The sequence below is a fragment of the Melanaphis sacchari genome, unplaced genomic scaffold, assembly GCF_002803265.2.
Source record: "Melanaphis sacchari strain LSU unplaced genomic scaffold, SCAv2.0 Contig261_pilon_pilon, whole genome shotgun sequence".
NCBI lineage: Eukaryota > Metazoa > Arthropoda > Insecta > Hemiptera > Aphididae > Melanaphis > Melanaphis sacchari.
The window spans coordinates 1,200,470-1,224,718 of record NW_020271135.1 but is presented as its reverse complement, the minus strand read 5'-3'; the positions used below and the strand labels follow the sequence as shown (position 1 = coordinate 1,224,718).

Genomic DNA, 24,249 nt, shown 5'->3' with positions numbered 1-24,249 from the left:
CGGCTATGGGAAAAAATGAAAAAAGTAAAAATTTTTTTTGACAGAATTTTTTATTCTGGTCCAATTAAGGTATCCAATTTTTTTCAAAAATTTTTTTTTGACCCTCCTCCTCTATTTTGACCGGGACTCATATGTCCCGCTAGCGCTCTGTGCATACCGATTTTGAATTCATATTTATAATTGTAAAATATGAAAAACATTTTAATTTTAATATTATAAAATAAAAATGAAGCATCAATAAATAAACCAATAGTTTAGAAAGTGATATTTTATTAAAATAATGTGTACTATGTACTTCAAATATAATTATTTTTTACTTATATCTATTTGGTGGTAATCAACAAAACAATTTTTTTTTTCATTGCAACATAAAAACACACGACAATGACTACAAGTTGAAGTTGGTCTAGACTCCACTCCTCTTATACTACACAGTTCACACCTTCCCCTTTTTGATCCGAAAGCTGGCCAATGAATACCTCTGAAAAATATATAAATCAAAAAATGTATACTATATAATACATAGTATAATATATTATGTTGTAATGTCATACCTATTACCCAATCTCACGTCTTTAACAATGGACATGGCTTTTTTCCTTCGGTTGCTAGGAGTATTCGGGGGAGTTCTTTTTAAGCATATTGACCTTTTGGAAGTTGGGTCACACTCAGACATAAGTCCGAGGGCGATTGAACGTCGAACTTCTAATACATCCATTTGTCCAAAAATTTGACAATACACAACGTATGCATTTACAAAAACTATGTCCAGAAGGCCCCAGAAAATTCGTAACCACCACTTCTTTGATTTTCGATCAACGCAATATAAAGCTCGCAGTCGGTCCGCGTGGTCTACTCCTCCCATGAACGCATTGTAGTCTTTTACCAATGTCGGACACGTAACATTTGATTTTGAGCCATCTTTTGAAGTTCGTTGCACAGTCGTAGTTTCATTACCATGATAGTTTGATGCCAAGTACACAACTTTATTATCTTTCCATTTAAATATGACGATTCCAGAAGTAGAAAATCTATGGTCGAAATCTCCACGCTTAATATCCGAATCTTTTTTTAGATTTTGTGGCATTCCTTTACGATTATTTCGTATAGTACCACAAGCCAATGTTTGTTCATTTTTTAATCTTTCCAAAAGTGTAATTGATGTAAAATAATTATCAAATATTATGATTCTTTGTTGTTTCCAAAAAGGTTTAGTCAACATAAGTACTACTCTTTCACCCAAATTATACTTATCGAACTCTTGTTCCAAAGTTTCATTTTTGCCTTGGTATACTGAATATTTCAAAATGTAACCGTTTTGGTCAGCAATGCACCATAATTTATAACCGCGTTTAATGGGCTTCATGGGATTATATTGTTTAATCGTGCTTCGACCCTTAAATTTTATCATTGATTCGTCAACGCTTAATTCACGAGTTCCATAATATGCTTCGGGAAAAATTGTATTTAGAGTATCAATCATAGGACGTAATTTATATAATTTATCTTTATTATTATTTGGTAAATTCGCATTGTCATTAACGTGAATATTTGACAATATTTCTCGAAATCGATCCCTAGACATGGCTTTGGAAATCGAACGTACATGTAAATCTTCACTAGTATTCCAATATAACTTATATGATGGTAATTTATTGTACCCCATGCAAAAATTTATTCCCAAAAAAGCATACAATTCTTTTTCAGTTAGCTTCAAATTTTTATCATTTTGTGTTGCATAAAGATTACTTTGGAAAATTATATTGTCGACAATAGGGTGAATAAATTTTAGAAAAATATCAGTAGCAGTTTTGCAACCAGCAAACATATTTTCATTATATAATAATTGTTGTACGTCATATTGGGGCAGTTCAGCAGTAATTACATCTTTTTTTTTCCACTGTCGATTTATTTCGATATTAGGTTCTATAATTTCAGGAATAACATCTCTTTCAACCGGTACATTTACAACAATAGGCATTTGAGAAGTTTGGGACCTCAAAGTTCTAGTATCTACTATAGACGAACCTGATGAAGCACTTTGATTTTGATTATTGCTTTCAGGAAAATCAAAAATAATAAAGTCGTCATTGTTAACTATTTCAGTTACTTCAGAAAGCTGTTCATTACGCAAAAAATGTTTATCAAGTTTTTTTTACCTCATTTTGAGCTTCTTCGTTAGTCAAGATGTCATCCAAATCATATTCATCTTCAGAATCTTCACCGTCGGGTATATCCATTGCTAGCCATTCCTCAAGATCCGATACTTTTTTAGCACTCATTTTGATTAAAAAAAATTTAATTTACACACAAATTAATAAGACATAATAACATAAACTTGCGAAATAAAAAAAGAACACCGAACACGAGACGATTACACAACTTTGATAACATGAACTGCGACAACGAGAACGAGCGACAGCAAGAGCGCACGACACACGTACGGACTGACGGCACATTTGAGTCCCGGTTCATAAATCTTAATTATTTTCGTAAATACTGATAATATGACGATCAAACACATTTTATTTCGTTTCTAAGAAGTATTGAAAAATAAACCCACGATTAGCATCGTCCGTAAACAGATTGTATGCGTGAAATATATATACAAAAATACCATTACTAGCAGATAAGAGTACGGTTTGGTTTTCCCAGCTATAATGTAAAATAACAATTCTAAGAATAAGTATATTTCACTTTTTTTTTTTTCAACGTGTATTAGACGGGACTCTGATGTCCCGCCAGGCCAGAATATATCAATAAATAAAGGTATTTATTTTATATTACCGATTAAAGTGCCCGGGACTCAAACGTCCCGATAGTACCGAAAGGGCTATACTATACTTCACGTATATTATGTAATATTTATGCGGAAACAAAGTCACACAATAACATTATAGGGATATTCTACATTATTAGTTATACTTGCAAGGATTAGTCACTCATGATCAAGAAACAACGCAGTCTTTTCTAAATTAATAATTTACCACTCGCAAACCATTAAATATATATTATTAATTTTATACCATTAAAAACGTAATAGACATTTAAACCAATAATTAAAATTCATGACATATGTGAAGTTAGCCTCCCTTTATCAACAAAATCTAACAGAACAGATTGTAAGTTAAAGATCTTCATTTTTGAGTATTTTTAGTATTTTTAGTTGGTTTTCAGAATTTATAAGTTGGTCCTAACTGAGATATGTGCAGCTCTAGTCTCTAGATATTAATCATCAGTCTCTCTCTCATTATATCATCTGAATCAAAACGGACCGATTGTAAAATAAAGATCTTTAACTTACAATCGGTCTGGTTCGATTCGGACGATTTAAGGAGAGGGGAGGCTAATTTCACAAAATTTAATCAATGGATTTTAATTTTTTTTTGTATTTTAAACAGTTGTAAATAATATTGTACATTTTTATTTACTTGTAGTATGAATGACGTTTTGAGTGCATAGTTCACTTTTCCAGGATTTTAATTTACAGCTCAAGTCAATCGGTCTTATAAATAAGTACAAAAAGTTTTATGTTTATTTTGATCACATAATTGAAAACATGAGAAAAGTGTCATATTTTATGTCAAAGTTTGTTTAAAATAAAAATAAAATTCAAAATCAAAGTATGTCTTTTCATGATACGTATTATTTTTTTTTATTTTTTTATAATAATTTTACTATTTTTTTAATTTTTATTATTTTTATAATGATAGCAATAATTTAAAATTTCATATTCTGAAACAAAATATTTTTCTGAGAATTATGACATTTAAAAAATTGAATTTTGAACGACTATTTAATTGAATATAACTTACTTGGCAGAGATTTAAGTATTTATATAGTTAAAATGAATTACTTAAGTAAATCTACTCATCAAAACTTTAATTACTTTTAAGATATAACTAATTAATTTCTATTTTAAAATTTGTACGTATTGAAGTTCTTAATATTTTTCTTTAGAAGTTTAAATTATTCAAAAAAGTAAAAACTTAAAATATAACAATGATAAATTAATGCCAAAAATATAATTTAAAAAAATATAAGGTTGTGTAATGAGTAATGACTTAACATTAAGTAGGCAAAAATATTTTCATAAATGTTAGTTTTTATTGAGATTATAAATTATAAATGTGATTTGTAAAATTAATTTGATACCAGTATAATTATAAATAAAGTATTTATAATACAGTGGTATTATAAATTACAGTTATAAAAATATTAATAAATTGAATGATATATGGAAATATTTATAAATGATTGATGGATTACTATATGTCTATATGAAAAAAAAATTTAATATATTATTTATTATATTATATTGTTATCAAGAACATCAAAAATATAAATATCAACTTTTATTTTTATTTTTCAAATAAGATGCACTAATAATATTTTGTTTGAGAATATTACACGAAATTCATTAAACATTTTGAAAACGAATTACTCAAAATAACTTAATTTTGTTTATCTAGATAGGATAAGGATGCAGGTGTCTAGATACTAATCGTATTATATTGTATGTAGTTCATCAATTTCAGGAAAAAAAATAATAAATAGTTATATCACGTAATAAGTGTTCACAGATAAAGATAGAAAAATAAAAATATATTGAAAAAGAGACAATTGTTTTTAAGTTATGCAATACTAATAAAAATGATAAAGTAAATAAAAAAACATCCTCTTTATATCTGACACAGAGGACGTGTTTAATGATAAAAACGTACCTACACGCTTAATAACATAATATTTAACGTATCATACACTTATAAAATGTGTATAGGATTAAATTATAATGGACTAGAGAAGATTCGGTTTTCTTCTGCATTTCCATAGTCAGCATCACACGACAAGCTCTTCAGAGAATTCAGTAGCGTAAAAACGCACACAAACACTCCACTTGAAAAATCCTTTCACGTCACCGTCGTACTTGTTGTATATACAATACATTTTATTATAATATGATATAAAATACCATGTCTTCCAAAAACTGTAACGAAGATGACAATAATAATAATAATAACACTACTTACATTCTAAGGCAATATTATGGGTATAATATGATATTTTCTATAGATAAGAAAAATATATTTTTGTATGCACAATTTTTTAGTTGAAATAGCATTGCAATATAAACACTTTATTTTAGATGAATCAAACTTAATGATGAAGGAGCTTAGCAAATTGTAAGATGTAATGAACATTTACTGCTTTAAATAAAATGTTCATTTGTATTTTGTTTAGATTTTTTCCATGGTAATTTAACTGGTAAAAACGCAAAAATAAAAGAAAAATGATTTGTTGCGCCTCACACAGTCATATGACTTATAATTCACACATAAAGAAAAAAGAAAAATGTTTTTCTAAAACCACTGAACTTCCATAACAGACAAAACCAAATTATTAGTTTGAAGTTAAAATTGACACAAAAAATAGCACATGAAAAACGAACACTAGCTGGTATATCTTATTCGGTTTTAATGTGATACCGGTGCTACTGTTATCAAAATATAGTATTGGATCAACGGGTTCTACCCAAGGGACATATACACATATACATGTACATAATACAAAACTTTCATGGAGCGAACAGCACGTCACCATACCTAATACCTATATATATATAATATTATAGTGATTTTAACGAAGATGTGTAATATTATATTGTCGGTGTTTTAAAACGGCTTATACAGTAAACAGTTATACTCTATTTATAATAATATATAAATATAATATAATTTAACATAATTTTGAAAATAAAATATTTATAACTGCTAAAATCGTGTTTGAATGAAAATGATCGAACAATCATACACTTAGAAAATTCAGAATATAAGATAAAGTCAAACACGCTATACTGCGATACTATTTGCATAGTCTAATATAGAATCTGTTGTATTATTGTAGTATTTGTAGTTGTTACGGTGAGAATTTTCGTGCACTGATACAATATTTGCACATAGTTTATTTTAGCAGAAAGTAAAATAAGTAATATGAAGTCTCAAGTTTTGTTGTATTATAATATGAAGAAATAATAATTATAAAAATGTAAATAAATAAAACTATAGTTGTGCTGAAATAAATGAATGATTAACAATATTTAATTGAAGTCTGTTATCTCCAAGTATATTTTTATAAATTTTGATATCAGTATATTATATATATAATTGATATGATATCAATATATTTTGTAAAAATTATTGAATTAAACTCAGTGAAATACAAAGTGGGGGTACTTACAATTATTACAAACACGATTATCAAGTAAAAATTAAAGTGCACTTATCTATACAATTTAATGAATGATTATTTTTTAAACTTTTTTAAACTTTAGAATCTTTAGGCTTAAACAAAAAAATAACTATTGAATGGTTTACAATAACTATTTTTCATTTATATGTATAAGAAGGACTTCATGATACGACGTGTCTTAATTTATATTGAATTTAATGAATAATATTTTTTATTGTATAATAAAAAATGTAGAATCTTATCTATTATTTCGTTTATTTACGCCTACGTATAGTTAATAAGCTATTGTCTATGTTAAATTTATTTTGCTCACATTTGAATGTTATCAAATTTATTTTATTTGTTTAAAATGCTGCTATATACTAATATTCTATACCTAGAATATGATCAGAGATAACCAACAAATATTATTTTTTATTTATTGTAAAATTAAAATTGATTTTTTTGCGTGGATTGTAAATTTTAACATTTAAACCCTAAACTTTAAAAGCTTTAAAAATTTGACTTTTAATATAGACTTTTGGTTAAGGAAATGACTACCAACGTGGTGGGTCTGTAACCTTATTGTACCTGCATTTTACAGTACAATAGTGAATAATTTATTATTAAATTGGTATTAAGAACTACATTTTTGTAATATTATTGTCATATCTAAATGCATGTATATAAAATAACAAACAAGATAAAATACATGTATATAATTTTTAATAGTAGTAAATAATTTATAAATCTAAGAAAAAAGAAGTATATTTCAAAAAGATTTAAAATCTAAAATATACTTTAGAAATTACCAAAGTAAAATAAATCAATATTTTTAATTCAAGCAATATATGGGATATCAATTTAATAATTAAGTATAATAAATTAATAAATATTGAAAACCAAAATAAATATGATTAGTAGATGCTAGATATACAATTATATAAAACATAAATTGTTTTTATTCTATATAGGTAATATTAAAAAAAATATATTGTCCATTTTGAGATTACCAAATATTAATTTTTTTACTGTAAATTTACAGCAAAAAATGTACTCTTTTTTGATATTATTATAATATATATTATATTTAGAGGTCAAAAAAAAAAGCGTGTAACGAAAAAAGCAACGTTTTTTGGTTTCCCTAGCAATATATTATTTTATGAGGTGAAATATAATAGACTGACATGTTTCCAAATACACATTGACATTCGAACACTTCTATGTTGAACATTTATAATCACAAAAATACAAAATTATATTTCGTTCTTTTCCTATCAGGACATAAAATCAGTAATATATCTTATGGCAGACTATAAAACATTACATTCTTATGTTTTTCTTTAAATGGAGAAACTAAACATTTTTTGTTATGTTTTGGTTATTTTTAGGCGGAAATGAATAACCAATGCTATGAATAAATATTGGATTCTGGAGATTCAATTGTTAACAATATTTTAACCAATGTCCGATGATTAAAAAAAAAAAAAAATGTTTATCAGAATAATTTTATATATTATTACTTACTTTAAAATTAATTAATCAACTAAACAATTCCGAAATTACAAACTTTAAAAATTGTACATTTATTCTTTGATATTTGATTAACTTATACGTGCATAATATATTTTTTATAAGGGTGTATATTCTATTATTTGTATTATAAAGGTAGATTTACTGATAAAATTAGTATATGTGATAGTTAAATATTGTTATTAAATAGACAAATAGTATATTACAATATTTAGGATAATATAAGCTTAAAAATGAGAATTTTATCTGTATTTGTACGTTGATATTGCACATGATACTTTATTTTTTAAGGATATTTTAAATAATCAAAAATCACAAAAAAAAAAAAAAAAAATGAAAAATGAAACATTTTTAAAAATAAAAGTACTTACACGTGAAGATTATTCTCTTACCTTTAGGCTAATACTTATTACTCCAATACTAAATACTAGTTTGTTGTTATAATATTACAAAAACTATTTCCGATAGACGAAAATTAGTTATGTTGAACTTTATTAAATAGATACAATAATACAATAAATATGGACAAGGCGTCTTTTTTATTACAAAAAACTAGTAGAAATAATCATGAAATATTCACATTTTAACTTTTATGATTTTCATAAATAGATTATAACATATTGTATTACAGTAGTGGTTCCCAACCTCTCCTATTATACGCCTCCTTTGTAGATTTTCGAAAGTATCGCGCCCCCCTATAATAAATTATAAAAATTGATATTTTTTTCTCTAAGTTTTAAAATAAAAATAATTTAATTAATAAAAATTGTACTTCGTAATAACTGTTTGCGCCTCTCTATCAATGTGTACACGCCCCTCAGTTTGGGAACCAATGTATTACAGTATTGAACTAAGCTAAAGAGTTCTAGAGACGTTGAAATTTAGTGTGTACCTAGTAAATCCAATAATTTTTTAATTAATTTCAACTGGAATTTTTATTGAATAGTGTATTTGAATGATTTTTAAGCTATTTTTACGTTGTAATATTTTTCAGAAATCAAAGTTCTGATTAATTTTATTTTTAAATATGTGGACTCAATTTGGGTTGTGCACCACTTTGTTCAAATTAAACAGCCATCACAGGCATCGTTTATTTTGATATTCATATATCGCATAATACAATAGTCGTAGCATAGCTTATTTGTCAATAGATTAGGGATGATTAAGCTATTTTATTGATTATCTATGTACAATTAATTTATACTTTTATTGCGTTCTATAATTTATATTTATAAAATAATAATAATTATAATACATAAGGATAAGTAGGTACCTACTTATATTATATATATTTAAAAATTTGTATAATAATATTATATTATACAAATTATCACCTAATTAATATATATATATATAAAATACGATTAGTAATAAAATAAATCCTGAATGTAAGTTAAAGCAATATCCCCGAACACTATAGCTGACCTCTGGTTCCTCTTATACGGGGGATGAATTTCATCTCGTCAAACCCTCCCCACCAATTACACACACACACATATACACACATACACAACAGGCAATTATATCACTGGAAAAATTACCATATATTGTACTTTAAAAGGTCAAAAAAACAGAGCGGATTCGTCGAGGTTTGTTTTGCGGTATGCACGTGCACGTATATACCAAAAATCATAGAACACGAAGGACTCCGATGTCGGCGGTGATATCGGTCGCAGCAAGTGGAAAAAAATAGGAGCGAGTGGAGGAGGAGGAGGAGGAGAAGGAGGTGTTTTACGTTATTTTTCTTTTGGTTTTTGAATATGATTTTTCGCGTGAGTCTGTTGCGCTCACGCTCCTCCACCGCCGACCCTCTCACCAACCGCTCTGACCACGGAACACCGCAGACGTCGTCGACCCGTCGTGGAGTCAGTGGTGGTGAGAGGTTGATGTTCGGGTGGGCAGGAGAAATTGCCGTCGTTGCAGGCACTGGCCGCGAAGAATTGGTGGGTGGCCATAGGTGGTGCAGGGATCTCATACCGCGAGGTTACGCAGTACGTGGAGAGCGGTGAGGGACGGGTGATCAGGAGGCCCAGCGACGGTAGTGCGCACGCGCCCGAACCGCTCGCGCATGTCGCCGCCACTGTCGCCGTCAACACAACGCAAGGGCCCAGCGCCGCAGCGCACACACGACCGGCGTCCGTGCGCACACACGTACATCGCGGTGTTGTCGTTCTCCGCCGGTTTAGGAGGTACCAGAATCGTACTTACATAGGTTACCGCAGTCGCGTAGTTGCGCACCATTGTGGTCGTCGTTGTTGTCGTACCGCTCATACCGCGGTCGCAGTCTTAGTCGTCGCAATCGCCGTCGCGGTCGTTCGGAAGTTCACGCGATATCGTTAGTGACCGTGCTAAGTTTTTTCTTTTCTCACACATGCCGCGAAAATAATATTGTTATTATGTATAAATAAATAACGCGGCCAGTGACATATTATAATATCGTTAAAATAATAATTGAATTATCCTCGAGTGTTTCGTGGTTTGCCCAGATTTTTGTGTTATTTCCACGATTTTGTTAACGAAACGATCTATATTATATTACAGCAAAGAGAACTGATCAAAATCACACCTATAACGCATAAAAATACAATTGCATTAAAGTCGATTTTCTTCTGGTCTGTTTCGGTGGATAGCGGAAAAACCCGTAGACCCATAATAGAGTTACGCTAAACTGGTAAGTGCCAACTATAACTATACCTATCTATATCTGGTTAAGAAAATAATAAAATTACGTTTTCAGATAGTATTATTTAACTACTATCGTGTGTCATAAGTCGTATAATTTGTGTAAATGATTTTATTTTAATTCACCAAATTAAATTAAATTGATTCAATAAAATCTATTTTTCTAGGCCTCGATAACCACATTTATTAACCAATTAAGTGTTGACATTTTAAAGTTGGTTTCTACTGTAAATTCACGTGTTCGTACATAACATCCCTTTACTGTGATTGGTTGATATCAATCATAAGCTTTTGATATAATAGTGTATTTATACATTCTTACTAAAGTTAAACCATTTTACCCTGTTATTGGATGCAGTTCAAAAATTTCAAAAATACGAACGTATATATTTTGTAACAAAATATAAGGAATGAAATCGATTAACATAATATACTTTATAACTATTTGATCTCAAATCCGTATTACCAATGTTAACCAAAATAAAATACGAGTTTAAGATGAACGTACAAATTTATCACGCACGCAAATGCAAATTAGTAGTGAATAAACTGATAACTCATCTTAATATTTATAATTGCTTAGTATATTTGATTAACTGATTAATTACTGATCAGTAATTATTTCATGATTTAATTAAAACAGTTAAATAGTGGAACTCTGCCTTATAACTAAAATAATTAAATATTTCATAAGTTTAAATCCATGGACAACAAAATATTGATAAGACATTACCTACAAGTTAAATTTATTTAACTATGACTTAGTGATACGAAAATAATATTATTGTAGTAGTAACTGGGAACCTGGCTCTACAAATCGTCACATATTTTATAACAATAGTCGTTATTAACCTATCGTGAATATCGTGATTATTATAATTAGGTACTTCAATGTTTCTTTCGACGTTATAAATGAAAAATAATATTAGTGTTTTTCTTGTAGCATGTCAGTTAAGTATCTATCCTACAAAAAATAACAAAACAATTCAATTTTTGGTTGCGGAGAATATTAGCGTATGCTACTATTATAGCGATTATTTTAAAATAATTAACAATTAAAATTGTTTCGTGAGAATTTTAGTGGGTAGACCAAGTTAGGTAGACTAGTTTCCAATATATTATTGGTTGCATACGAATTGAGTCTCAATAAAATCTTTTAGAACGGATTGAGTCCCGTTAAATTTTAAAGGTAATATTAATTGATTTCATGTCTTAGTATTACTAAATATCACAAAATGTTGAACAAAAAGTTTTTTTAAATGATTATTTAAAATCATTTAATAAATTTTAAATGTATAAATACGGCACAATTATTAATTAATTTAAAATAATACATTTATAAATTTAATGCCCTTTTACTAATCAGTTATGAATAAAAACTTAGCGATTTGGGGTTTTTTTTAAGATACATATTTTATTCTTTAATTTCTTTTTTTTTAGTTATAATACAATATCTTTTGGTTAGGCACAAGCAATGTACTAATTCAGTGTTTAATATATTGGTATTCCTATTTCAATCAAAACTGTAGAAATACACAACATATCATATAATACAAAATATATAATCTTCGGAGTCAATTGATTTATTTTTATTTTTCCACAAGTAGACTCAATTACTATGTTTTTTGTTTTTTTTAATATTGGGACTCAATTGGTATATTTTTCATTTATACTGGGACTCAATTACTATATTTTTTTTCTCATTCAGGTACGGGTCTCAATTAGTATGCAATATTGCATACACGTTACATATTGCATACATTGATTATTTTAAGCAATTTCTTGGGAAATGTAACGTAATTGACCTGGGTTTGATAAAATAAATTAATAATGATAGAATAGTATGATTTGAAACGTATGAACTTAAACGTAGTAAAAAGTATATGTATTTAAAAATGACGAGTTTCCTATTTTTAAATATTTATTTATCAATTTATCTTTTATTGATTGGTTTATGGTAAAAGAATCACTCTGTATATATAACATTTAGTATTTGTTTCTTTGTATGTGTGTTTAATATATATAGGCGTGATCGACCGATGGTGAAAACTTTTCCCTCCGCTTCGCGAGAAGCCCTATGTGGTCCTTAGGGGGCGACACTCAACGTGAAAGTACATATATTATTATAATGTACGCTTCGAAGAAGACCCGTCGAAACGCCGCCACCGACTTTTTCATAATATTTTGTCTATGTCGACTTCAAGTCAGTCTGTTATTGCTATTGTTGTTGCGTTTGTATAAAATGTGATTAGGTCGTAATTTAGTATCGTTTAGGGAGACATTTTTTTATTTTTAACTGATTCATTTGAATCATACGATCACATTTAAATTATCACGAGCTACCTCAAACGATCTAATAATTTTTTCATACATATATGTACTATAGTACGTAATACCGTTGATATAAATACTAGTATTTATAATCAATGGTAATACATGCAATACCATATTGTAGAGGTACCTTTAACAATGTAATGGTTTTTTATATTATTCTTCAAACAGTGTCCCACATATATTTAATTTAAGTACACTAAAATATATTTATTCGAAATGTTTTTATAATGGTTTAAATATACCATAATAAATTATGTATGATAATATATTATACACGGATACGTATTTAATATATTTATAAGTTTTAGAATATTATATATAAAAATGTAATTGAGAAGAGATATATTTTTATAATAAAATTTATTCGTGTACTAGAAAACTTTCATAAAAACCATTTTTATCAAAAGCGTTGTGGAATAATTTGTTTAATTTTTAATTTTGATGTATCTAAGTACACAGTAAATGAAAGTCAAGGAATTCGGGTTACATTCAACACAATAGTAAAGTCAATAATTTACTATAGTTACACGTCTGTCAGGTTTAAAAAAAAAAATAAAATAAAATAAAAATAAAATAAACACTTTTCGGACCCGCAATACTTAGAAGTTTTTTGATTTAGAAAAAACTCGTACATTCATATAAATTAACACATGCGTGTCAAACTTATAATATTAATAATACTCAGTAAATCCATTCTGTTGATGAAAAAAAGTACTTTTATCATAATAAATGTTGGTACATATGTTTTGTTTTACTAGATACCCTTTTTTTATTTTATTTTTTTTTTCAGTAATTTAGTATTTTTTATGGTAACAACTGAAAACGAATACAATCAGAATTTGGTGCTCGGCTTTAGTTTAAGAATTATAATAAATTTAAATTTATCCTGTACTTCATAATACAGCTAGGTGCGCTAAATTATACTATAACACTACTTTTTATTCATGAATTTTCCAATAATGTATAATATATATGTATTAACAGTATTAGATATTTTGAATTTTATATATTATTACATATTCTTACGTAAATAATTCAAAAGAAGTGAATAATTAAAAAAATATTATCTTATTTAAACGTATAAAAGATATGTTGATATAAAATCCTTACAGAAATTTATTCTAAAAAAATGTTGATATAATATCGACAAGCTGAAAATGTATACTACATTCGTTACTGTTATTACGTATATTTTTATTAGTGATTAAAATAGTCATAGTTTTCAAACCTGTGATTGCATCTGCTACTCATAAATTTATTATTTTTGAGTTTTTAATTTTTTTTTTTTTTTGTAATGGTTTTTATAAAATTAATTTTAGTTTATATAGTAATTATTGCTTAATAATTTTTTTACGTGTCCTATCGTAAAAATTGTCTTTATTACCTTATTCAAAATTGGCCCAAATCAAACGTTCTGTATTTTTTCAAAACATTTGTTAATAAAAAGCAAATATAAATTTCTATTTTTTAACTTTACAAATTCTATTTTTACGTGTTTGAAAAGATATAGGTACATTAACTTCTTAAAATTATCTAAAATTAATTTGGTTGATGGTTTTATAAAATTTTAAAAGTATATTCTATCATACAATACTGTTAAATTTTTAAACTTGCTCTGTAGTTTACTGAATTGATATGCAGTTTTGATCGATTAATTTAGATACTCTCAACGAATGAGTAATGTATGTATTAACAATCATAATACTTCGGGTCAACAACGTCAACATTTTTTCTTTCACTTACTGATACATCGCAGAAGTAGTTTTGAATATAAATTTGGATTAAAAAAATATTAGTTTCATACAATTTGAACCAACATTGTTTTTCTCGTTTTATTTGAGTAGGCTAACGACTCTCTTTGGTTTAATTAAAAATGCTGCTCCTTATTTTTATTAAATTATATTTTTTCATAATAATTTTGTTAAATTATACTTGGTCTTAAAGATAAAAATATTAAAAAATATTTAGTTACAATTAATTTTTTAAATTATTAAATACTTAAATATGAGTATATAGATATACATGAGCAATATTTAACCATATTAAATTATAAATATAGTTTATAGATAAAAATATTAAAAAAAGAAGGTCAATATTTTAGTTTGTTAAATTATTATTTGAATGCGAACTACTTGAAACATTTATTTAATTATCTTCAAATATGTCAATAAATTGAGATATTTTACCAATTTCATATTGTATATTGTATTGTATGTGTATAGCATGTCGTAATTTTGAAAAATCTCATTTCTTTGTACATCAAATGTATTATATTTTAAGCATAGTTTGAAATCTTTATAACGTCAATTATTTAGATATATATATATAAAATTATATTGTATAAAAAATATATACAATATACATATCATGTAGCAACTAGTAAATATCGATCATTCGAATTATTTTTTTTTTCATTCGTTTCTCGTTATGCAACAATTTGAATTCATTAATCAATGTACCATGTACATGGCTTACCTGTAGATTACACCAATTGTATTTGACAACGATGAATAGAACGCATTTTGAAAGTCGATTGAACGTCAAGCCTCACGCGTTAACTGTTGTAGATATACGTATGACTTATTTGCCTAATAAAACGTTAAAACGTAGAATAACAATATTTGTAATAAAATAAATCACATGTATATTATGTATATTTAATAAAAAGTTATGTTAGTTGTTCACTTGGTCCACAAAACGTTTCTGAGTTTTGTTTGAATTTTGGAGAAGTGATGAATATATTGTGTATATTGCGACAAATTCCAACACACGAAAGTAACATTATTACCGTGACTATTCTTAAGTGAGTTTAACTAAAAGTCATAACAATTATAACTATTAAATTTGTTTTGATTTTCATATGATTTATTTTCTATGTACCTACTCATTGTACTCTTTTTTCTGCATTCAACGTTTCGTTAATATTTCTATCCTGTGTGATTACATGATTTGCGTGTCCTTCATAGGACGTTTAACGGCCGGCAAAGATTTACTAGTTTCTCTTATGTTTATTTTCGTTTCACTTACTATAGTTACCATACTCACTCGTATATTTTAGAACGTCATTATAATAAAAATCCGACAGTTTTCCAGTAATTAATATCCTTGTATAAGTCAATTAGAAAAGGTGTTGTTTAGATTGTGTATAGATACTTATGAACGTATTAAAATGCAACGAATATTCCATTTATTTTGTTGATTTCTATAACCCTGCTAGACTCGAAGACTATTGAATATATAAAATGTAATATTATTATAATTTTATAATTTCTTCATTTTTCAATGAAAAGTTTCATGCACTTTATATTCAATATTATTTTTATGTTTACTATTATTTATTATTGAAAAATTTTCACAATTTTCTACGTGAACCTCTAAGACTTAACACCTGCCGTAAACAACTCTATAAAGTGATAAGGGTTACGCGGGGAGCAGTCTGACATATTGGATATTGATGGATTCAAATGAAACTGTTCTGGTTCAATGGATATAATATTATGTCCTTGAAATGAGAGGATAAAAATATTTGACCTCCCTCACTAAAAAAAAAAAATAATAAATTATATACATTTTATAATCCATGTTTAAAATGCAAGTTTATTACTTTATAATTAAAAAAAAAAAACAATCCGGTATTTTTGTACATCTAAAGATGAATAACAATAAATAACAGATACGCTTTTCTATAAATAAATCACTTTTTCCAGATGATATACGTACACATACATTTTCCACCCTATTTCTTATATCTAACAATTTATATACGATCTCTGAAATATAAAAGATCGATGCAGTCACACGTTCCATAAAAGTATATAAATTAATCATACTACAGTAAACCATGCCTATAAGGGAATTCATGGGACCTTAAAAAAGTTTGTTATAGAAAGATTTCTGGAATGAAGTGTTTGTACAATGAAACAAATAACATATTTTACATTAATTATTATTATAATCTATTATAACTCGGCAAGTTTGCGAATTGACTAGCCACTAGAATCTTTACGTCGAATAACTTCCACTCTTTCTTTTAAGCTAATGATTTACGCAGTACGGGAGGTAGCACTGCAAAGAAAAAAAAAATTATTAAAAATTAAAACGAACCGAGAAATAATATTATACAACACACAATACCGAAGATATACTAAATAAGTATTGAATAGTGAATACGTTTTACGCGTGTTTCTGGTTATTTCGTCCACGCAATTAACTTTATCTTTATGATCGGCTATAGGCGATCATAATCGGTATTCAAAATAGACTAGCGATATGCTATTGCGTGGATGTTTGTATAAGTTAGCAATATGTGTATATTGTATAATATACTATATATTATTTTAATAAGTATGGTTAGGTAAAACGTACAATATATTATTATTCATGGACTATTTGATTTTGAACCTAAGTAGTTGTCCGTTATCAAAAATATAATTGTCCGTACCCGTAATAGAAAGAATCCGTTATATACAGCTATAGATGTCGAGATACATTCGTATGCCTATCTTTTTGCTGTAACTTAATTATGACAGATTTCACTGAACTTATACAAGAATGTTTTAATTATTTTTCTCATTCAATACCATGTTTGTATTTTTACTGATATAATGTGCATAGGCATGCGCACGGGAAGGAGGGCGTGTAAACCGCGCCCTCCTCCTCTGTGGTCTCTGACTTTTCTTTAGTAAATGCATAGATATCTATACTATACTAGACATCGAATATTTTACACGAAACAGTGAAGCAAGTTTTAATTTCATAGAATAGATATCTGTGAATAAAATATGTAATAACGTTATTAGTTAATCAGTTATCATCGACCAAATGATTTATTATCACAGAATACTTTACTAATAACTCTGATATCAGCTAGCGGTTTATTATTTTTTTATTTTTTATCACTATGTAGCTATCAACTAAATTTTAAAAAAATTACAATTTCTGTTTTATTTTTACATTGTTTAGTTTATTTTTGTACAACATACCAATTATAGTTGATTTTATTGCTATTAGACAATAAATATTCAAAAAGGGCATGTATGTATGGCAGGGAATATAACATTTCAACAAATTCCATAATAATAACACATAGATACTTTATATAGTATATATAAAAGTAATAAAACGAATGTGTGTGTGTAAGAAATGTGTGATTATTTACAATTGAAAGTCTTCCTAATATTGTTCAGGTTTACATGCAACTATATCATTCAGTGATTGATCTGTATATTTATTAAATTACTTTTAGTAATATATTTTTTTTTATTTTACTATTTTATGTATTCTACTGTCATAAGGTATGTAAGTTTATGGTTGTTGAATAATTTAATAGAAATCCTTGTTTATTTAAATTTGTATATATTATTATAAATAACAGATGTAGCTGGTGTGTTAATATAAAGTGTTTCCAAGTTCAGACGATTTGTTTATGTTTTTTATTAGTTTATTCACAAATACATTTAAAAAAATTAGTCTTAATGTTTTGTATTTTTTCTAATTTCTAATATCATATTTAACCCTTTGTTTAAACATTTTTTTTTATGTTGAAATGTTATGATATTTCTGGTAATATATCATACACACAGTCATATTTAAAGTTTATTCTTTCTCATTACTTGCAAATACTTGTTTTATATTTTTGTGTTTCGGTACCTCCACCCCTCCCACAAGAATTTATCAATGGTAGTATTGTTTTTGATTTGGTATTGGATAATTATTGAGTTATTTGAAACTTGGATAGTACTTCCAGTTTTTTAGTACCAATTTTTTGGCTTGAATTTTGAATATTGACTAGGTATCAGATAGTGCGAGTATTTGCTATTTTATCACAATGTATAAGTATTTTATTTTACTGAAATCATCCTCGCCGGGTTTTTCATATTGGAAAATACAATAAAATATATTTGAATATTTGTTTAAATTAATTTAACTAATTCGTTGATAAACTGAATTGATCTATTTATTCATAATAATATATATTATAAATAATATTATATTATTTTATATCGCAAGTAATGTTATTATTTTTTTCTCACAAATAGTCCATATTGGGTTACAGACTTATACGTATTTAATACTAATTTATTTAATATTAAAATATATTTATAAAATATAGTAAATTTGCTTCTACGACATTTAATTAAAATAATATTAATGGTTATAATAAACTTAATAAGATAAAATAATTTTTGTGATATATAAAGAAAATTATTTTCTAATATTATATATTTGATAGTAAATGTGTAGAATGTAAATGATAAAAATTCTCACGTTCATTGTTAAAATAATTTTTTTTTCTTTATTTTAAATAATATATAAATTAATTGTTGAACATATTATTTTATTCAAATCATACCTTATGGCTATTTTAATCTAAAATTTCTGAGCTCAGTAGATTGTTTTCGTTAGATAGATTACAAATCCTAAAGCTAAAAACGAATATTTTTAAAAATAAATATAATCTAAGGCCAGAATAACAAATGATTTTATATGTTGTTATTAGTGTATTTGTTATATTAAACAAGTTCATATACTCAAAATGCAAGAATTTTCGTTATTATTTTGAAGAACTATGTTTATCTTCGAACTAAATTAGTTGTATTTTATTAATTCATACTTCTTCTTTCATTTAAAATAGTTTTTATGAACTTATTTTACCACTATAATAACCAATAATAAAACGAACCAAATTAAATAATATGGCGTATTCTAAATTTATTTTTTAATTCGTGTTTCATACTTATGGTTTTAAATTATTTTAATTTATACATCTTTAATTAATAATAAAATAACTTATCAGTTTTTTTCAAAATTTATTTTTTTTATCCAATTAATCAAATAAAAAAAAAGAGCGAGAAATTGTGAAATGAAAATTTGCCATCATAATATTATGGATTAAGTAATCTTATGTAATAATGTATTTATATCCTTAATGATTATTGATTAATATATAATTAGTCATATTAAATTTAATTCAGATGTGATATAAAATATTTTACGGTATAATATGAAATGAATTAAATTATTGTTATATATTATGTATCATGTTTATTTTAATAAATACTGTAGTATACAACTAAGCACTGCAAGTAAATTAATTGTACAGTTTAAATTGTACATACAATGTCATAAAACTTTTTGATAGCTTTCTATAACTCTCATGATCCAGTAATGATAATATTTAAGACATCGAACATCTTAGTGTTCAATACTCTAATACTTAGTTGATTTAATTTTTAAATAATTAGCTAATCAAGGTAATATAAATTTATAAATATAAAAATATATAATATGAGTACTTATAAAAAAAAAAAAATAACAATTTAAATTTACTGTTAACATGTGTCTTTTCACTATTCTGGTTTATTGTATTAACGTATCAAGTATATCATTATAAATTATATTTTATACTAGAAACATTTGAGGAAAGGTTAGTTATTTTTAACATTAAAGTTCTTGTCGGTATCTATTTTAAAATCGACATGTTAAAAATTACTAATATTACTTATATAGTCAATAGTAAACAATATATGTAGGGTAGCCACGTCTATATATTTTATGTGCAGTAGATAAATTTAGTCGTTTGAACATTAATCGTAGGTATATAATATATATATATATATATATGTATTATTAATATCTATCACACTACATTTTAAAATAAAAGAATATATCGTTGAAATCATTAACTATCAATGTGATTTGTGGTTAACTTCTGATTATACAAAAATATGTTGACTTTTTTTGAGTTATTTATAGACATGATAATTTTTTTTTAGTTTTTTTTTCTAGCAATGCCGATTAAAAATCATTTGCAAGGTAAAAATGCTTAAAAATTTAATATAAAGCTCACCATAAGTTAATTATTTCTTTACAAATTTCAATATTCATAGGCGTTTAAATTAAAATTATGACAAAATTAAAAAAATATCGCAAAAATTAGTAATTTATTTTGTAGGTAGAAAATCATATATTTTTCGTATACTTAGTATGATTTTAAAATTTAATACAAGGTTCTTATAATTTTTTCAACATTATATATATTTAAAAAAAAAATCTATGGAAACTCAAATTAATTTTTTTGAGTATTTCAAGTTTGAATTTTTACGTTAAAATTCATCTAAATTAATTGTCTCTTCTTAAGCAATTTTAATTATTTTGTTGTATTTAAAAAACAAATGACCGTACATACTTGAATGTTACATACCAAATGTTTATATTATCATTTTCATTTTATGATATAATTTTTAAAATATTTAAACTGTTTTTGAGCTATTTATAAAAATGATACATTTTCAGTTTTTAAATTTTTTTTTTTATAACTGTTGATATATAATTATTATTCACTGGGTCATAATTTTTGAAAACACAACACAATATCTAACGTTAGTTGTTCTCATATCTATTTAAAAATATTAAAAACTCATAGGTATATTTTTATTTTTTAAGTCATTTGAAGTTAAAATTTTAACGAAATTTGTTATAAATCAGTAAAAAATGTTTATTTTATATCTAAGTCATAAATATTTAATACAAAGTTTATCAAAAATAATTCGTCTAAAATTTATCTGAAACTATAAAATCTAAAAAAAATATAAAAATAATTATTTGTAATAGACATCTTAAATTTAAATTTAGACGAAATTACTTTTTTTAACAATACATAATATTCTTAATTATTTTGTAATAATTTAAAAACATTATTTGTGAAAACTTATAACTCTTAAGTATATTACATTAAAATGAATTCTGCTATACTTACATAATTACATTTTTGATTTGTTTTTATATATTAATACTTATTATCTATTTTTATTTTTTACTGTTTTACGGTAATAAATTAAAGATGTTATTAAAGTGTAGAGTTATATAAGTTGATATTAAATGGTATAAATATTATATATTATTTCAATAATTAAAGATTCATTACATAACAAATGCAATATTTTTCGGTAACAATTATATAAACTTACTGTAATACTAAAAGTAAAAAAAAAATAACTATTAGACAATAGCTATATTAAAAAGATCATAACAATATACTTGGTTTTTGCTCAGTATTATTTGTCGTGTATAATGAATAATGATATATCATTGAATCATTTATAACATCCATAATATTAATTCATTCGACACCTAATTTATACAAGTGTGGTAACCATTTACTCTCATTTTAAAAGATGAATAATAAATTAATAACTATTTAAATATAGAAATATTATATTTATAAATTTATCTGTTATTAACGCACCAACAGTATTATTACTTACAAAACTTAAATTGTTTTACCTAAATTTTATGGTGTTATCACAATAGTTAATTATAATGTATTTCATTATGATTAAAAATATTAATACAATATGGCTCAGTTTAAATTTTTTTTGGTACAATAAATTAATTTACTTATATTTTAATTGTCATAATTATGTACTAGTTCCGTTTAAACAGAATGTTTAAGAATTAAAAATATTTTTCATCTAAGTCTTTTGAATATATTTTGTACCTAATAAATGAAATAACTTTTAATAGAATATTATAGGTTACGTTAGGTTAATTTAAAATTTTTAAAATTAAACTCAATCACGAAAAACACCTATTTTGTATAGATAATAATTCAAATAAATATCAGAACTCAATAAAATGAACATATAATCACGCATTATCAGCGTTAGCATTTTATTTATATAAAATTTAAACGTTTTTTAAAATTAAAAAAAATTATCAAGGAAAATTGCAATGTATATTATTTTCAAATTCTAATATTTAATAACATAAATATATTAATACATACATTTAATGGCCTCAGTTACATTTTTTTTTTAAATAGGTATTATTTTTATTGCTGAAAAGTATAATTAACATTATTTTTGAATGATATATTTATATTTATATATATTATGGTTTAAGTTAAATTCAATTTTTGACTTTAGATTATATTCTGACTTGTGACCGATAAAACTATTATTATATTATATCGTTTACTCGTGCGATGTACCGATATATTTGTTCGATTTAAATTAAATTTTTCTCATGTTAGTGTTAATCAATTTTACTTGATTTCATTGTTTTTAAAGCCTTTTTATAAATAAAATACATGTATGTATCAGAAAACACCTTTCTCACGACAGTACTTAGCAAAAATTACTTACCAGCTACAGACGGTAAAGGCAGTGATGGAACTGTCTTGTCAAAACGTTCACCGTTGGCGGTAATTCAACGGGATGAAATGAGGTTCATCATACATTTTTTATAAAACTATTGTATGGAATCACATAATACTTTTACTATGCATCTATATAAACATAATGCATGTTCTACGTATAGTCTTTTATACTAGCTTGTGGGGCACTGTCTACAGGACTCAGCTGGAAAATATAAAATAATTATAGTGATAATAATACAAATAATAATAAATAGTGATTGTAGTAAAGTAAAACAAATAAGCATAGAACAAAAAAATACATTTTTAAAAATAAACCACCAGTGGTGGTGTACAGTGGGGAAAACATGTCAATTATAAAAAAAAAATTAAAATTAAAAAATAGAGGTTATGGATGGTTTTTGGTGAAAATTAATATTAACTAAATTGTTGTTAGTTAATACTTTGTGCTTCGGAGAGAGACAGTGTGAGAGGGGAAACAAAACGCGATTGTGTTTATTTTTAGTTGATTTCGGAGACAATGCAGCACCCGCACTTAATCCCTAAAAACTTACACGAAATACTTCAGGTTTAATAGTTATATATATATATGTATGTTGTTGTTTAATACTGCTTAAATACTGTAGTTATAATCCACCAAGAATGCATAATCCATAATCACATTTATTATAATTTGTAATTTCGGAATTTTAAATTATACTTAAAGACCATATTTTAAATGCTCTGATTTTATAGTATTTAAAAAGATGATTCTTTAAAAAAATAATTATGTATCTAAATTGGAGTTTAAATTTTGAAGCTTAAATTTGTGGGGTTTCTATGTTATTAAAGATAATAGTTTATGAAAATAATATACGTTTAGAAGATAATATAGGCTAAGTTAAAATCATTGTATTTTTATCCACTGTTATTAATAGTAGTTATTATTGGAATATTATGATAATAGGCTTTAATAAAAACATTATATCTATTTTATATTTTTTATGTTACCATAGGCTTCGTGTTTAGGGATGAGCATCTGCTCTATGAATCACCAAGTTTCACAAATTTATTGCCGAATACATGCATACTATAAGTATATTATACTGACGGAAACCGAGATTTATTACGCGTCGTTGTGTCGCGTACGTAAAACGGTTAAGCGGACGCAATTTACTTATTGCCATATTGTGAATTCCCTCTCATTATTGGAACGAAGCCAATATTCATACTATAATTTTACTCAAGTTAATTATTTACACTATATTCTAAATTTTATTGTGGATGGGACGTTATTTTATTAAAGCGAATGCAATCACAATATCGTTTGTATTGAT

The 24,249-nt window shown here is 25.7% G+C and overlaps 2 protein-coding genes across 2 annotated transcripts in view; one reads left to right on the top strand and one right to left on the bottom strand.

The window, feature by feature from the left end:
• Window positions 1-306: 306 nt before the first annotated feature.
• LOC112595227 (piggyBac transposable element-derived protein 3-like) lies at window positions 307-2,730 on the bottom strand. Its single transcript, XM_025340363.1, has 3 exons — window positions 2,160-2,730; window positions 555-2,057; window positions 307-481 (listed from the first exon to the last, which is right to left on the bottom strand). Exons 1-3 carry the CDS (start codon window positions 2,162-2,164, stop codon window positions 307-309), a joined length of 1,683 nt encoding a protein of 560 aa, XP_025196148.1. The 5' UTR covers window positions 2,165-2,730.
• Window positions 2,731-9,895: 7,165 nt separating this feature from the next.
• The window catches only part of LOC112595203 (potassium voltage-gated channel protein eag), a 203,580-nt gene continuing 189,226 nt past the window's right edge, over window positions 9,896-24,249 (top strand). The window contains 1 exon segment of the mRNA XM_025340329.1: window positions 9,896-10,432. The gene's annotated coding sequence lies outside the window, so the exon portion shown is untranslated.

Bases quoted from the DNA above. Each gene is read 5' to 3' on its own strand.
- LOC112595227 (XM_025340363.1), bottom strand. The intron at 482-554 runs GTATGACATTAC...TATATTTTTCAG, and splicing joins GACGTGAGATTGGGTAATAG to AGGTATTCATTGGCCAGCTT.